This window comes from Larus michahellis, chromosome 6 (genome assembly GCF_964199755.1).
Source record: "Larus michahellis chromosome 6, bLarMic1.1, whole genome shotgun sequence".
Taxonomy (NCBI): domain Eukaryota; kingdom Metazoa; phylum Chordata; class Aves; order Charadriiformes; family Laridae; genus Larus; species Larus michahellis.
The window spans coordinates 29287298-29305253 of record NC_133901.1 but is presented as its reverse complement, the minus strand read 5'-3'; the positions used below and the strand labels follow the sequence as shown (position 1 = coordinate 29305253).

General features: G+C 43.0%; 1 protein-coding gene across 9 annotated transcripts in view; it reads left to right on the top strand.

Moving 5' to 3' along the window:
* The window catches only part of LPP (LIM domain containing preferred translocation partner in lipoma), a 339264-nt gene that overhangs the window by 288098 nt on the left and 33210 nt on the right, over positions 1–17956 (top strand). For all 9 annotated transcript variants that reach the window (XM_074593072.1, XM_074593076.1, XM_074593073.1 and 6 more), the window contains one exon: positions 4854–5023. In XM_074593072.1, the coding sequence (XP_074449173.1) occupies positions 4854–5023 (170 nt within the window). The remainder of the gene's footprint in view (positions 1–4853; positions 5024–17956) is intronic.

Sequence of the window (17956 nt, the reverse complement as noted above, 5' to 3'; positions counted from 1 at the left end):
AGCACTTACGTTCCCTTTTGTGCTGTCTTTGTCCTTTCCTCAGAAGCATCCCATTAAACTTCCCTCAAACTTCCTCCAGGTCCTCTTTCAAATTCTTCCTTAACCTCTTCCTTTGCTGGGCTGTCTGCAGACTCCTTCTCAACAGTAAAACACTTGGAGTGCTGAGACCGCAAATTTCCTCGCTGATCACTTTTGTCTGATTGCTTCTTTGTATTTCCTATCTATACCCAGTTGTTACTGCTTGTATTAGATTGCAAACTCCTCCAGTCGGGCCCTTCTTTGTATTCTATGTTTGTCCAACACCCGACACAACAGGGGCTGATCCACAATCTGAGCAGCCGGGATCTGTGGTGGTATATGCAAAAAACATGTACTAATAGTAATAAAATAATGAGAAGTTGGAACATGGCATCGTGTGCACCATGAGCTCCTCTCCCCCCTTCCCCCTCTTCCTTCAGTTTTGCAGCATTTTAATTTTTTTATACAACAGAAGACAGTAAATGAGGAGGTTTCAGAATAAAGTAGAGTAGCTGATCATTTCCTTTCAGCTGAAGTGTTTCCCTGTGATCCACTCAGTAATGATGGCATTTCCATCAGTTTCAGCAGGGAAGCCTCTGTGGGCACCTCTGTATGTCCCCCTGAGGTAAGACCAACATGTGGCAGCCAGGTGAGGCTGAAGGAAGGTCACGGCCAAGGTTATGAACCCTCTTTCATGCAGAAATAGAGGAGTCCAGTCGCCCAGGCTTGCTGCCAGCGTATTACCTTCTAGTTTTGCTGAAATGATCTTGAAAAAGGAGCTAAAAAGGGCTGAAGGGGCAAAAGAAGAATGTTGAAATGACATAGTTTCCTCTTCATGCAGTTTAATACTAATTTTGTCCTTTGTCTTTAAGCTGCCTTTTAAGTGCTGTTTGTCTCTCTGGGAAGCAAATGGGTCACGTTGTTCTATGCTTCTACTGTAATACGCTGCCTGCTATTTTTCTCTTAGATTATTTGTGTAATCTTTTTTGTGCAATCTGTTTGTTCTTGAGTCTTGCAAGCTTTGCCTTTGCTACTTCTTTCCCAATAAGCAGTGCAACTTGTTCTGTGTTCGCTCATGGGTATTCTGCACACAACGGACTGGGTTATTTCAACCAGGGTGAAAATATTAAAATGGGGAACATGTGTGGGCACTTAATTGTGGTGAGTCCGACCACAAATACCTTCACTGTTGGTAATTGGCACACAGGAAAAGCAGACCTTTGTTTTGTTTTTATCAGACATAATGATAGATACATTGTTTTTAGTGGGGTTTTTCTGGTTTTCTAAGGAAATGAGGCTTGTGCAATCGCACCGCCTGTGTGCATGTGCCTGTCTCTATGTCAGTTCCTCCCTCACCAATAACACTTGAAAATAATAGCCATTTTCAACCAAATTTGAGCGAGGCGCAGGAGCTGGGGGAAGCGACCTGGTTTTACACAAGTCTTGCGAGATCCCAGGTGGCACCAAAGTCTGCAAAAGGTGCAGCTTCTAACGGCCGCATCACTGCGAGCCAGATCGGCCGTGTATTTGCCTGCGTGCCTTTACGTGGATCCAGCCACCTAACTGTAAGCTCCCGATTTTGAATATTTTGGCTCACTTGCTTTTACCCTTCGGGCGAGTGAGTCAGTTGGAGGTGGTGCTAGGCACAGAGCTTGTGTTTTGATTTTGACTGGAGTGGCCATGTCTCATGAAAAACACGGTTTGCTCCAGGCCACAGTGTTATAATTTGCATATAAAATTATGAAAAAGGAAGCTTTCTTTGAGCTTTCCTGTGTGAGAGTTTACAGGAGCATTTCTGTCTGTGTACATAATAGCAGAAGCTGGACTTCTCATAAATGTAGATGGGTTAAGTCTGTCACTGCCTGAATGGGAATCTTCTGTGGAAAAACCCAGAAAGAGGAAGGAAAGCCTAAGGAAATACCAACTTGAAGGGGAGAAGTTGGCCAAGACTTATGTTGTGCTGCTCTTTGGTTTGTACCTGGCCACCAGCAATGTAGTTGGGGAATGCCTCAGAGCCGTGCAGGAATGTAGCCTCAGGGCACCTTTGGGAGGCAGAGAAGATGTCTTTATGCCCCTTGCTCAAAGACGGGACAGGGGTACAAAGGCACCGAGTGATTTGCCAGAGATTACAAGAGTATGTATTTGAGTCAGGGAACAGACCGAGGTCTCCTGACACGAGAAGTACAGCCAGAAGTATGGTCTACATAAAGACAGCTTCTCCAGAAAAGGGAGAGATGCCTTGGTCAAAGAGGAAGATAAATGTTGAAGTGTACAAGAGCTGGCTAAATTATGAATGTGAGAAGAGGAGGAGGGGGAGAAAAGATTCCCACATGTTCTACTCAGATGTTAACAAAGAAAGCTGAGAAGTGTTTGCATAGACACTACATTATTCCATGTCCAAATGCCTCATAAAAATAATACCGGATGATCACAGAATGGCACACCAGGGAAAATAAATTCTTCAGCGGAATATTCCCTCTGGAAAAACACTGTGTAAAGTAATACACTAATGGCTTTCAATTTCATGTTTTATATATAGAGATATTAACTGCTCCCCAGACGTCTCTTCATATTACAGCCCAGCTACACGAGCAGTTTGGAGAAGGCCCCAGCACACGGTTGGGCTTGTCCACACACAGGACCAAGCAATGCTCTCCTGTTGTATGTGCAGCTCCTGTGGTATACGGTAGTTTTCTTCTGCCTCCTTCCCAGAGCAGTACTGCTCCCGTGGTTCCCTCCAGTGGGAGGTTTTTTTTCTGCTTCTTCCTAGTCCTCATGGTTTTTTCCATTCTTCCCCCACGCTCTGTAGTCTCACCACCACGCTGGGAACCCTGCATTCCTTCTCTGCTTGTAAAAAAAGGAGTCTTCACAAGAAGTGTTACAGTGGGGTGATTAAAGCACAACACTGTGAATCAAAATGCTAATAACAAATGCTAAAGAAAGTCAAGTATAAAAACAAGACTGTTAATTCCTTTTTGGGGGGTTTCCAGGCTTGTCTGGATTTATCTGGTGACTTCTCTCTCCACATTGCTCACACTGGGAACTGTTTGAGTCAGGAACTGTCTGTCCTGTGTAATGCCAACTACGGTTATGCCATTGTAGCAAATTGAAATGGTCTGGGTTCTTTTCCGAGCTTTCCTAATATATCTCAAATGTGTATATATATCATCCTGCCTCATCCTGACGGGTCCAAAAGTAGCTTACATGCTTTGTTCCCTGGATGTAGCCTATTGGAGTGTGGGACAGACAGGGAAGAAGTTGTGAGTGCAGGGACATTGATGTTGCACTACACAAGGACAGCAGCCCTTCTGTTGGGATGGTGAGGCATGTTCCAAGTCCTTTGAGGAAGGTTTGCAGTATTTGTTTGAACAGGACAATAAACACAGACCGTGGTATGAGAGAACATCATATTGTTGCTGGATTATTTATTATTAGCAACATATTATTTGCATATACATTTATGAGTAATTCTATTTTGAATTGAGTCTGCCTTCCTGCTTGCACCTCAGCTCTTGCTTCCCTTTCCCTCCTTCCCACCCTCAGCGACCACACCACTCCACCCATAGAGCCTTGAAGGAGAAGTGCAGGGTCCCAAGACTGGGGACACCACAATTATTCTCAAACTGGAGAACACCATTTCGAGTGGGACAAAGCCCCAGACCATAATTGCTCTGTTGCCTCCGGTGGGGCTCTCCTGCGTAGGTTATCCGAAATACCTTCCGTGACTCTGTGCTGGAATTATTTTCAGCGCTGATTGCTGGGTAAGGACATCAGACCTGCACGGGCTATCTCCATTTTCTAGAACTCAAATGAACGGCAGAGGAAAATCACAAAGGTGTGCCTTCCACCCACCCTCTTCCATCATCTGTGCACCAGTCTTGCCTAGGAAAACGTCTTTCCCATGATCTGAGAAACCCTCTTTCTCAGAAGAAAGAAGAAACCACCCAAAAAAAGCATTTGTATGTGGCATTAGGAACCTCTTTCATAAACAGACAGAGCTCTTACGGCTTGTCTTTACTTAGAGTCCTTACTAGCAGCTTCTGATATACCTTTCTCAAAGGACAGGAAGAATAAAGTATCCACACATCAGTTTCTTGAGGAATAGTTTCTGAGCTTTAAATAGACACAATATCTTAATCCGTATTAATCTTCAAACAGAAAAAAAGTCATTTTTCCATGTAAGAGATGATATTGCACTCTTTGTAATCACTCAGTCTTTAGCTACTACTTTTTATTTAAAATATCATCTAGCTCAGCATCATCACGTTAGCAAGAGTGCGAAGATTGATACTGCTGTACTGGCAAAAGGATTTCACTTTTTACGCTTTTGCCAGTATAATTGGCTCCATTGAGGGAATTGGTTTAAGCTGTACAAGCAAAAACTGTTAAATGGTAACAACTGTGCTGCCACCAGGCAGCTTTACAAGGCATCCTACCACAGAATCCTTTCATGTGGAGGGAAGGCTTTAGGCACAGGTTTATCCCATCTAACTGAGAAGCTGAGGATGACTATATAGCTGGGTTAGAACATAGCTCAATGGTTTGCATCTGGGGCTCAGATTCCTTATGATGATCACTGATCACAGTAGTAGAACTGATATCAGTGTGGTCTTCAGAGCCAGGTTCAAGCATCTCTAGCTGTTTTCGTGAGGGCCAGCACTGGAGGGCCTTCCAGTGGTGCTGGATCTTTGCCAGCAGAGGCATAAATTGCTCTTCTCTTGACTGAGCCACTGTGTCCCCCTTACCCACTATGCAGCACAGGCGTGTGGGAGGACCTTCTCTGCAGTTGAGAGCAGGAGCTTGCTTTGACTCATGTCCTTTCCCTTTGGTGACAGGCCGCTGTGCCCGCTGTGGGGAGAATGTTGTTGGGGAAGGCACCGGCTGTACGGCCATGGACCAGGTCTTCCATGTGGAGTGCTTCACCTGCATGATGTGCAACAACAAGCTGAGGGGACAGCCTTTCTACGCAGTGGAGAAGAAAGCCTACTGTGAGCCCTGTTATATTGTAAGTACCTATTCTTGTTTGCACCCTTATTTTAATGCACAGACATTGAAAGCATTGATTTCTTTCATTGCTGTACAGTTGCCTGACAGTCCCACGGCAGTACGTACTGTGGGCACCAGTTTTTCCATGGTCTTCAGAAGGACTGTGATCTTTTCAGTTTCCTGGGTGAATTCTGTTTTCTGGTCTAACTTATCTCTTAAATGAAGTGGCCAAAGCAGGCGAAAGAGGTGCTTTTTGTGATTATTGCAGCTCTGTAAGGAGCTTTCTGTGTTGAGAAACCTGATGCCAAAATGCTTACAAACTGCTGCCCACTAAGTCTAAGGAGGTGGGATGCAAGATAGCACTAAAACTTCTAAAATCAAGACCTTTGCATTGCTTGATGGAAGTCCTTCTATTGAACCTTGGTTACTGAACTTCTTCTGGTCTTTGGATTGGATATCTTTAGAAGTTTACCTTACCCTAAAATTTCATTTCATGCCTCCGACAAGCTCTTAAAGCAAACAATTAACAGTTGCTCTGAGGAGCTGCACCTTTTAAGAGGCTCCCATAAGAACTAGGTGGAACCAGTTGCACAGTTGCAAATTGAAGAAACATCACATAACATGCCTGAGGCCTCACCTTGGTGTGACCTTAGCGTACAGTATATAGGGATAATCTTTGTCATTTAGAATAAGAAAAGCACCAAAACATTCTTAAAGCATTGATAGGGCTTTCTCTAAACCTCCAATTTAGAGTTATTCTTATAAACACTGGACCAGAGATCCTTCTGGAATCAGATTTGCACTTCTGAAAGTAAAAATTGATGCTTTTCTTGACTCTTCTGTCATTAGAATAATAATTAAAGCAATAATATATATTTCTGAAAATGCCACCAATATCCCATTATTCCTTCTGTTTCTGCAGAGCCTTTGCAGGGGGATTATTGCTGAAATACTGAATATAAAAAGAGACGACTTTGTCTTATTTACAATGGCAGTGATATATGGGCCTTGTTAATTGGCTTTTAAAAACTAAATGATCTTTTGATGGAATATGTACCTTTTAAACCATTCCATTTTTGTTTGCACTAAAATGATTGCACCATAAAAAATTTAAGGTTAATTTCGTGGTAAGTTTGACCATGTGCAAAGCACAGCTGACTTTAGGAAGGTGCATCCATAATATGATTGGAGTAACTTTATGTAACTGGAATTATACATTTCGTTGACTTCAGGCTGGAATTGACTTCATCTGCTTGCGGATTGATACTTTCTTTTCCTCTTTTTTTAAATCAAGCACACATTCTTCACCACTCATCTGCTTTAGTTTGGGAAAACATCTGCATTAGCCACTGCAGTAATGGTTTAAGATTATTTAATCCCATTACTTATACACTTCATTAGCCTGAGTGAATCGTTGGCAAGGGTTCAGTAAACTTCCTACATTGGGAGATAAAAGGATAAATAAGGAAAGGGAGAAGGATTCTGTTCCTCATTTTCTTTCAAATTTATCTTCTATCTATTTAAGGGATAAAGGAATGATAATTGCCTGGTTGCATCTGCGTTTGTACGTTCTGTGATACGGCTTTGCAGCTCTAAGTACAGAGGAAAGAGTAAACGTTTAATAGCTTTCTTTTATGTAACCAGAAGGGGCCTCTAAATGTTTATCCATGCAGTCCGCAAAAACCTGGTTATGGACTTAACCCAAAACACGTCTGGATCCATCTGCTGCTGCACATGCAGGGGAAAGGATGGTGACGCTGATGGGGCTACGTATGTGTAGCTGGGCAGCTGGTACCGTGAGCGGGAAATGGAAAGCAAGGATCTGGCAATCTGATGCAGTAAAGAAAAAAAGGGAAGGGGGGGAAGCACCACCAAAGCACACATTAAACTCTTAAACGTGGAAGAAACAAGTGCTGGGAGCCTAAGTCTTGATATCCTTCAGAAAGCTCAGGACTCTGCTGTGCCAAAAGCCAGATCTAAAAGGGATGTAGGCACCTGCCGTGCTATTGGCTTTAGGCCTGAGGAATTTGTGTGGTAGAGCATGTGTCTCATTGATTTTTCAATGAAACGAGGTCTGCGTTGGCTTCGGTAGGATGATGAGTGCCTAAGTACACTGAGGGCCTGAGCTAGGCTTGCAAGTTGTTCTTGCAAATGGATTGGGGGCCCTTAAGTTGCTGAGACACAATCTGAATGCTTTTGTCTTTAGATGTGTGATGTGGTTATACTGAAGTCAAGGAAAGTTAATGACCTGCTTAAAATCTAGCCTGTGTTTAAGGATTTTGCTGGATTGTGAACTCTGATTTTTTAGGGTTTTTTTTGAGCTTCCCCAAGTCCCATTATCAGAAAATAACTTGGACAGTTGGAGCCCTAGTTCTATAGGAAATCAATGGGACTGAAGAACCTGGGCCCAGATTCCTGTGGACCTGAATTCCCATGAAAGGTGGAGCCTGTGTGACTAGCCCAAGATTGCACAGTTAATCCATGGCTGTGGCCAGCTGAGAAAACAGGATTCTCAGCTGGTATAAATCTGAGTAATTCAATGAAGCTTGTTTACTGGTTTACCTAATTCACGCTGATTTCTAGCACGCATCCCCATTTCCCCAATCCAAAACTCTTGAGTTATTATGCAAGCCATTAGGCCAAGCTGCTTCATTTATATAAAGAAAATGAACTATAATACTTGCCTGATCGTGATACATAAATTCATGAATTTTTTGATTTTTTTAATAGTTCCCTTGTGTGACTTGTGGCCGTACACACATAAAAACTATGTGCAAAAATAAAAATACATGTTTTTTTCAACAGTTGGAATTGGCTAATCTTCTCAGTTTATTATGTGACTTCTTAGTTGTGGTAGAGTGAAGCCATAATTAAGATGACTGCGAAGAGCTGTATTTAATTACTTGCTAGTCAATACCAAGCCTAAATAGCCTGCAGAAGGGTTGGTTTTTGTTTTTGTTTCTGGTTTTATTTATCAGTGACCCAGTTAAGATGAAATTCCCCAAAAGTATGAATTAACACGTAAGGAGATCAATCACCTGTTTAAAAAAAAATCTTTTTCCTAATGGGAATCTGAGTGCCACAGTTAATTTCTTTCACACAAAAATCCCCCCCACCCAAAAGCCAGTCACTATCATTTCCTGTTACATCTTATGAATGCAGTGAGTTCTGTTGCCAATGTGTTTGCTGGTTTTGCTCTGCATCCAAGGATTCTTTCATTATTGATGTTATTTTTAAAAGAGTACCAGTCTTCTCCATTAAGGCACTTCTGCTGAACTAAAAGCAACTGTAAAAAATAAAGTGTTAATAGGAGACAGATGTCTCCGAGTCATTACAACAGTCAAGTAACATCTGAAATAATCACGATAGGGTTTCCAGTGTAACCAGCGTACTGCTGTACACATGATGAATGCTGTGTCTGCAGTATGTTATCAGTATACTTTTCCCCACCCTTACAGGGCAAATTACTGACAAAAAACATTTGGTTTGCTTCCTCTAAGTAGTTGAAGAGATTTTTAGCACTGGGCTCAGTGCAGAGAAAAGGTTAAGAGTAATATCAGTGGAACCGTTGTTATAAAAGATTGAAGAGCAAGATGTTAGAGCAGTGCCAGCTGTCTGCTTTCCAAATACCGTATTATCATAAGGACTGAACACAAGGTTAACCAGGCACACCGGTCTGGCAAGAGTGATGCTGCTGTTTTGTGAATGGGATGTTCTTTGATGTCCTGATGACTTTCTCTGGGACACGGAAATTTTCCTCCATTCGTTATCCCCTTTCCTGGCGGTCTGGTGGTTGGCAGTTGGAGATAAACTCTGAGGCTGAGAGGTGCTGAGCGCCTGCAGTTAGTGCAGAAAGCAGCAAGATCTTGCAGATGCTCCTGGGCTCTGAGGGTTTCTTCTGTCTTGTCCAAGTCAATGCAACCCACCACTGGGCCCTGAGGGAAGGACCGTGGTGCAATGGGGAAGGGGACAAGAAAGCAGAAATAACCAACCAAGCAAAGCAGAAATAGTCAGGGTCAGGTGAAAGAGAGTTCAGAGAAGTGGTGGGGTAGAAATAATGAGCGATTGAAGGAGAGGAAAGAAACTGTCTCATGTCTGTCTGTCTAAGCTAGAGTAGGGGAAGATGGTGGGTATGGCTCTGCAGTGTCCTGTGGAGACCCAGGGATCGAGGTTTCCTGTTTCTGCTGCACGCCGCGAGATACTGAGGACATGCCCTTAACCCCTACCCCAATGAATACTTAAAAGGATTTTGGAGGCTGAGGTTCAACTTTCTATAGTGCAAAAGCTATGTAAGTGCTCGAAGAGGGGAGAATTGTGCCTGGAAGTCATGCTCTGATCGCTGCCCTTCCCCAGCTTTAAACTCAGGATTGTAGTGCTCCACTTTTTTTTCCACGATTATTTGTTTTGTGAGGGGGGGGAAAAAAACCCCATGTCTTCAAGGTTTCTCTCTCTTACTAGCTTTGAACTTTCTGGCCTATCAGAGGCTGTCGTTCAGCCGGAGAAGATAGTTCAGACCAGAACACAAGACAAATGCTGATGTTTTAAGAAATGGTACGATTAGAGCCACTGGTGCCACGGAGCATCCTGGGAAAGCTTGAATTTGCTAATCATTCTGAAATATTGGTGTTAACTCAATTTGTGCTCCTTGAAATCTCTGGTAAAACTGCTGCCGGCTTCAGTGCGACTGGTAGTGTAGACCTCACCCCGTGTGCGCACGCGAGTGTGGTTGGTTGAAAGCTGTGCAAGAGCAGCTACCTCCAGCACGTACAGCTTAAAGTGTAAGGTTGATCCCTGCAGTAGAATTACATCTATTTTTAAAAATAATTCTGCAATTTGTAAGCAGAGATTACAGCACTAATTTAGCAACCATGTAACAATTTAAATTGGACCAGAAAAGAGAAACTATAATTTAAAGATTTTTTTTTATGATACAAGTTTTCCTCTTTTTAAAGTAAAAAGCCCTTTATTCTTGTTTTTGTCAAGCGACGTATTGAATTTGAGAGTAATTTATGGAAAGTGCTGCCAGCGTGGTATTGCGAGTGCTCCACAATTTGAATTTAAACTGCTCAATGGGATCATTAAGACTATTATGCCTGCTTTCCAAAGAGTTTGAATTCAAAATGACAACTGGAACAAAAATATAAAATAAACGAAAGAGAAGTCACGCACTCTTTACGTGGTGGAATTTTTCTGCCCTCAAAATATTTCATTGAGATCAATGCTCTTCTTCAGTCCTCTCCTAGAAAAAAGCTGGTGTTGCTAGTTTTAGTTCGGTGTTCCTGCGTGAGTCATCGGCAGCAGGGAGCTGAACCTGTGACCCGTGGATCTAAAAGCATTAAGTCTCGGCTGCCGTAGCAGAGAGATGCAGCTCGGCTGCACCAGGCGGCACTGGGCTCCTGCCCTGCATGTCTCTTACCACAACAGAAGATGTCCATGGGCACAGCAGACACAAAAGAGGTCCAGAGTTTTGGTTGGCTTCCAGGCATGTTTTGGTCCTATTGATTATTTGCTTTGATGACTTCGCTATTCTAGGCCCAAATGGTAACTTCTTTGGGGGAAAAAAAAAAAACGTGGCAAGGGAAGACTGTCATTCCAAGTAAACTGATCACCATTTGTAAAACTGAAAAATTAATAAATCCCTGCGACAGCGCTTTCTGTTCATACCACCCAGCATCAGTTGATACGAAAAATTCAGATGGAAGTCGGGGAGGAGTGGTGCCCATAAGCTCAGCACTGTTACTTTGAGTGGTAAATGGTCTTGTGCAATCAGGACATAAAATAGAGGAGGATGGGGTGCTATTGCATAAGCTGCACCTGGAACTTCCAGGGGTCCAAGTCTAGGAGGTAAAAAAAAAAGTGTGTGTGAAAGAATATGTCAATGAAGCAGCTCCCGTCAAAACTGGGATGGATATTGAACTTAGCTGACCCTCTTGAAGCCTGCATCTGTTTTTTCAGTGGCCTACCAGCTGTTATAGGGGATGGGTCATGCCTCTTATTTTGTCACTAGACAGGAGGAAAAGGTTCCTTTGCAGTGGGGGGGCAGGGTCAGTGACCTCCTTTCTAAGCTGGAATTATAAAGAAAGAGGGGAAAGCATACCATGAGGTGACGAGGTATGCTATATAGGAACTCCTCTGTGGAGAGTCAGAGGCTCATATCAAAGAGGACAGGGCCAATTCATCTCACTGTCCAACAAGGACAGGACAAGAAGTCTGCAAAACAAGTCTGTAAGAGGAAAAGTTCCTAATGCTCTTAGAAGATAAGAGAGCGTGAGCCCTGCTAAGAATTGCACTGGACTCACCTTGGCGGGGGATTGTCTGAGTGAGACCACATGCTTGTCTACTGAGATGGCTTAGAGGATGAAATTACTCTTTTTCTGAGTGCAGGAGGATGTGCTTGGCTAACTGATTAAAATCACTTGGTGGGATTAAAGGTGTAGTGCACCCTATTTTCATCCTACAGTTGCTGTTTGCCTTCATGGTGTTGACTGTTGCAAATGCATCTGACTGATGTTCATTGGTAGTGAGAGGGTCGCTAGTGAGAGGCCACACCTTGGTATAATTGACTTCATCAGAAAGCTGAGCAGAGTGTTGCTTTAGACGACCAGCTGTGGATTGTGGAGGTAAAGCAACTTGACGCTACCATGATAGTAGTGTTATGAGGGGGGTGTTTTTGGAAAAATCACCATAGTGCTGGACAGCATCTTAATAGTTACATCTCTGTTGGACGATTGGGCATGAAGTGCCAATTAACTAGTTCAGTGATGTCTTGGTAGCTCAAGGTTTTGCTAGGGATGGATGGATCGTTTCCCACTCCTCTCCATGGTCCATCTTTAAGAATGTGTCCCTATTAGGTGAAGACTCCTCTTCCACAGCTGGGCTTGAGTGAGACTTTTGTGATGGCTTGCTAGAATCCAAATCTTTCTTCCTGCATGTGTTGGCAGCCATAACAACTTGAGTTGTCTTCTTGTTTCTGCCTCACGCTTTTATAATTTGAGGCATTTTTCATATTTGATTATATGAACTAAGTGTTGATTTTAAATGTATCATCTAGAAAAAACCTATACCATGGGAAACTTTGTGGAGGGAGTTCTTAGTGTAACTGAAATAAGATGATATCGTGAAGGACCAGCTGCTGCCATTCAGGGAATTTCTCACCCCACAGAGTGAATTCCAATGACCAACTGTATATTCTTAGGAAGAAAATAGTCTCCCTTTCTGCGGGACAAGTGGGATTTTGTGGCTCCTGGCTATAGATCTGCTTATGGATCACACTATAGTAGAGGGGATGGTGAAGACCATTTAGCAATGATTTCCAGCTATGTGTTGAGATTTCCCTTTACAAGGTATCCCAACTCTTGTCTGCCTTTGAAAGCTATCAGAAACAGCTTATAAGGAAAGAATAAAGTCCTGTGCACCAGCATCTTTGTAGTAGTGTAAAAATCTTTCCTGTTTGCGGTCAAGTGTAGATGGGTATGATGGCAAGCCACGTCTGGTGTTTGTAACATTCATCTCTGCTTTTCTTTCAACTGTACTGCACCACCTTCTCTGCAAACTGTTTGCTGCTTTCACCCTTTGCTACCTGAGTAGCACCTAGAGATACCACTGTAGTAATCTCTCACTGTGGTGTGGCAGTGAATGACAGGCAATAGCCTCTGCCTCTAAAAACCTTCCTGGTACAGCAGCAAGTCGGGTGGAAAGGCAGTGGCATTGCCTCCATAATGCAGATAGAGAACTGACCCCGGGGAGATTAAATGCAGTTTGTTTAGGGCATGGATCTCCATTGCTGGAAGGACAGGTGGGGCAAATGTGTGTAAAGAGCAGTTAGGATCTAGTCAAGCCTTCTCTAGACAAGGGCAGACCCAGGGGTATTTTCTAGCCCTGCTTCCTTCAGTTCTGAGCTCTAGTGATCTGTGCAGGACCACAAACACAGGCTCCAGTGTACAGCTGAGGTCTTCCATGTCCCAGTGCTTTGCCTACTTCAGCCTGCAAAAGTCTTCAAATGAAGGAGCTACCTTTCTTTTCTTCCCCTCCTCAAACCACTGCTGTTTAGGGACTGGGCGTGAATATGAACGAGCAGCTGAAAGCTGAGTGAGGGCTCTTGGAAAACCCAGGAGGGTGGGAGGTATCATGACAGTGTTCCCTTCCATGGAGTCCTACTGCTTGCTTGTAACCCTGCGTAGTTATTTGTCAGTTCAAACTGCTGAAGACAATTATTTTGGAAAGGCTGTGATTTATTTGAAACGGGGCCTGTAATTTAGGTGTGTGTTTCCATCAGATCCATGTATGATTGAGTTTGCTCTGTCCTTCCTAATGCAGTGATGTCAAAGTGCTGCATGGTATCCAGAGATAAAAAAAATCAGAACTCACTGAAGTAAATACAGGGTTAATATCTTTAGCAAACCCTTTTTATTATTTTGCACTGCTGATTCTACTAGCAGAGCTGCTGGTAGAGCACAGGCCTTGCAGCCAGGCTGTGGTACCTGCCAGTAACAGAGCTGAATCTGTCCCGGGAGGGAGGTGTTTGGATTTAGCAGGTATGATTTCCCCTTAGCAGCCTTGCAGAGAACAGAAAGTCTTGTCTCGCCCGCTCTCTGATTCCGGATGCCCTCTTACTTCAGTCCAGACAGCGATTTGCAAGCCTGAGTGCCAGGGAAGCAAGCGGGCTTCTGCAGTGTGCCACTCCAGCCGTCTCCTTGGTGAAGCCACACTCCGAGGAATTTGCTCTGGCAAAAGCTTGGTCTGTGAGTCGATCCTCCCTCTAGCGTCCTGCCTCTGTTTCTTCACTCCAGGACATCAGTTTGCCTGCCTGCAATGTTCGTTTGCAGTAGAGGCAACTGTTTAACTTGCCATCGCGCACACACACAAACCCCAGTGGGCTCGGTGGATTTCTGGTTAGAAAAAACAAACTAACTTGTGCCAGTTTAGGGAAAGCTCAACAAGCATGAATGATGACAGGAGAAAAAGTTTATTGATCCTAAGAGTATGGTGAGTGTTTGGTGCTCATGGAGGGTCAAAGCAAATTCCAAGTATGTTGCTTTTTCTCAGCTGCATTGATTATAAAGCTGTGGGCCAAGTACAATATTGACAGAAGAGGTAAATCATCCACTGGGGTATTTTGGGCAGAAGGAAGACCAGATTATAGCTTAACTCTGGTGCTGCAGTGTTTGCTGGGGACAAGAGATCATTGTGCACTGCTAGGTAGCAGCTTTCATGGGAGCAGAGAGCATGTTGGTTAATGTGGCCAGCGAGACCTGCGGTCCCTGTTTCTGTGCCCATCCCTGTGAGGACCGATAGTACAAGTTAAGGCAGTGATGGCACCATGCGCATCAGTGAGCATGGAGCTGCTGGGGCATCTGGATGGTTTGAAATGAGTGATGAGGTCTGCAGAGCATTGCCCCTGCTTTTTCCCTGGCTGCTGTTCCCTGACAAATGTTTGACGTGGAAGCACCATGTGGGCTTTTCACAGCAACCTGATGCTGTAACCTTCCGAGCAGAGACTTACTGCCCAGCTCTCTGAGGCAGCGTGGTAAGGGCAGGGAATCAGAAACTGGTGGCAGTCTTTATGCTACGTGCCCGTGTTTCCAAAGGCTTTCACTGTTGTCAAAAATTGAGCTTCAAGGTGGAAGAAAACCAAACTGAGAACCCTTGTAACATCTTTGGTTTCAGGTGTAAAGCAGGGATTTGATAGGCTTCTTCAGGCACAGTAGGAATGTGTTTCTGCAGACACTGGGGATTGGAAAAGATCTCTGTATTGTTTTGATTTTTATTCTCTTGCTGAAGTTAATCTGCTAACATGTGATAGCTCATTGTATTTACATCCTTGCTATTTGACTCTAACATGAAGTGGCCTTTTGTTGTTTTCAGATTCTCATGTTACTTAATGCTGTTTACGTAGGTATTTTTTTCAAACTGCTCTGAAAATCTAAACAAATAATGGCTATGGTGCCCAAAACCTAAAAGTTGCTACTGACCAAACATGGTTTATTACCTTGCTGTGAAGGGGAATATAGCAAGAGGGGGCAAAAAAAAAGCAGTGTTGAAATGTAAGTTAACTTTTGGATGTTATCGGGGATTGAGATTTTAAGTATGAATATTCCATTAGCTCCTAACAATGTAGTTTTTTGTTTAAGGACATGTTTGAACCAATACACCATCTTGGCGTTCCACCAACAGAGGTATCTGTGTAAATGCAATCTGTGTTAAAGCCAGACAACACTTTTAAAAGTTATTTAATATTTCCTACAGCAAGCCATCTGTGACTGGTCATATTTTAGGAAGCAAACGAACATCATAGCAACGTTCTCCAGTCTATTTGAGTAACTTTTAGACTTTTTAAATTAAATGTGCTGCCAAATATTTATGTTCTGTTGTGAAAAGAAAAATATTTGTTTGACATCCCAGTCTCTCTGGCAATTTGCAGTCGGTTGCTCCTCTTAGGAGCTGTGCTTTTCTCCTGGGTAGTGTAGGGCAAAAGAATGGTATGGGCATCCCTGAAGCTGCCTTCTGCTGCATGGGCAGCTGTAGCACATGATGGGGCTTTGCAGGGAGTGTGAGAGGTTGAGCCCTAGGTCCTTGCATGGAGGATGCAGTGTGGGACTGGGTCAAGTTGGGGACCAGTTTGTTCCCGCTGCTGGTACTGATGGGTTGGAGGGTGGTGGAATGACCACTGCAGCACTCCTGCCATGCAAAAGGCCCAAGAGTTCCCCGAAAAGCCAAACCACTTTGCAAGATGTCTTCCAGTGCATCTGCCACAGACACTGCAGCCATCACCAAGGCAACCAAGTTGCCAGAATGTAGCGGCAGCAAGGCAGAAGGAAGAATTAGTGATGGCCTAAATCATGGCTGGTAAGTGCTACAGAGCCTAAACTGCCCTGATGGGGCTGAGCTTTGCTCTAAGTAATATATGCCCCGCTTTTAGTAATCATTTTCACAAAAGCCTTGTATTTTATCCTGTTCCACAGACTTATGGCTGGCTTAAACTTAATCACTCTAAGGCAGTGAAATGCATTTGTTCAAGGGCTCAGAAATTAGTGTGATCCTCTTATTACATGAAGGTACTAATAAACAACTAAAATATCTGAAACAGTCCTGAAATAGTTAATTCCATTTTGGAGAGGCTGAAATGTTCCGAGCTGTCCCTGGTGGCATAGCACCGATTTTTGCTTAGTACTCATTTGGAATGGTCCATATAACTTGCCTGCACTTGCCACCCTGGGACTATTGCTACCAGCAGAAGTCCAGGTGAATCACTAGCACATAACCCGTCTACATGTGTCTCTCACCTATAGTATCAATGCCATACATAGACTATACATTTTCTTACTTATATGCTGGAAAGAGAGCCTTGCAACATAGAGAAGGAAGAGAAGGCAGTCCTGATTTGCTCTATTACCTCTGACAGGTTTACTCTCACCGTGACGTGGCAATAAGATTAAAGTTTTATAGCAATATCACCTCCATCCAGACAAAAAAAAAAACAACCCAAAACCATAAAACCTCTTCTCTGTGCTACTTAGATTTCAAACTCTTTTATAGAGCTTCTGCATCTGTTAATAAAATCCTTAATTCATTTTGAACATTTTATTGTCACTTCGGATAAAAGTTTAATCAGATAGAATTATTGCCCTTCTAATATTCCCTTAACCTTTGCATTTTAGACTTAGACCATATCAGTTAAATTTTAAAATCACTTTTTTATAGACTTGAATGCCCCCATCTCTGTTTTAGAGGGTACTTTTGCACAGAGATGCCGTAGTCTGTCTTGAGGTCATGTGAAAACTTAAAAGGCTCTAATGTGAGCACTGTTCACTTCCCGCTGAAGTGTCTTGCATGCCCTATTAATTACTTTAATGGTGACATGCTGGTTTAAGGGAGTTCTTTATTAATACCACTAAATCTTTTTTTATTGTTGTTTAAACACTTTTTCTTTCCTTTATGTAGATGTATTTAATCCTTTCTGTCTTTAAAATAAATGAGGGCATAACTCCACGTGAGGCGTTTGACACTTCCATTTTGCACTCTCGGGAGGGGGAAGGGGAGTGTTTTGCTCCCTTGTCTGTAACATCTGCATGCCAGCAGAGAGATGCACATCTGTACTTGGGTCTAATCATGGGTTAGATTATTGTGGTGGAAGCAATTTTTAAAATCTGATACCTGTCTTTCCAGAAATAATATGCAGGGAACTTGCTTTTAATCTTCTAGGATGTTGAGATTTTAGAGGTCAGTTTGGCTTTCTTGTTGAAAAGTGCAGCACTCTCAGTTCAAGAGAAGACTTGCTTATGTTTGAGCCCCTTCCTAGCAAGGAGGACACAATGATTTGCTCTTGGTCTGAACTCTTTTTAGTAGTAGTATTGTAGTATTTCATTTTAACTTTAAAGTTGTATAGCATCCGCTATACCAGTTTATTTATGGAGTAGCCCTTTTACTGAACTAGCTAGCTGGTAAAGCACTGGCATCTGTGCCTGCAGGTGGATTTTAGTCTATTAGTCCTGTATTTTTTTTAAGGTAATATCTCTTACGAAATATGTATTTTTGATCAATATTAGGTATGAGAAAAATGATCTTTGGGACCTGGAGAAACTTTCAAAAGCACATACATGACTGAGAAACTCGCAGCTTTGTCTGCTAACCCACTCTTGACAATGAGACTGAAACTGTTATTACTAAGTAAAGAATACTTTAGTCACTTTTGAAAGTGTTGCCTCTCCAGTAGCCATTGATGGTGGTTTCAGCATGGGACTCTCTCACATTTGGGATCTGTAAGTAACCTTCACTGGTCTTAAAGAAAATCACAATGGATTATTGAAAAACTAACTTTGAAGAGGTTTCGCCAACAGCAACTAGTCTCTTCTTTGGGAAAAGTATTCCTTCCTCTTGTGGACTTTCCCTCAGATTTTCCAAATCACGCTGCAGTTATCAGTAGTACACTTTGCTGTTAAGCGGGTAAAGCCTT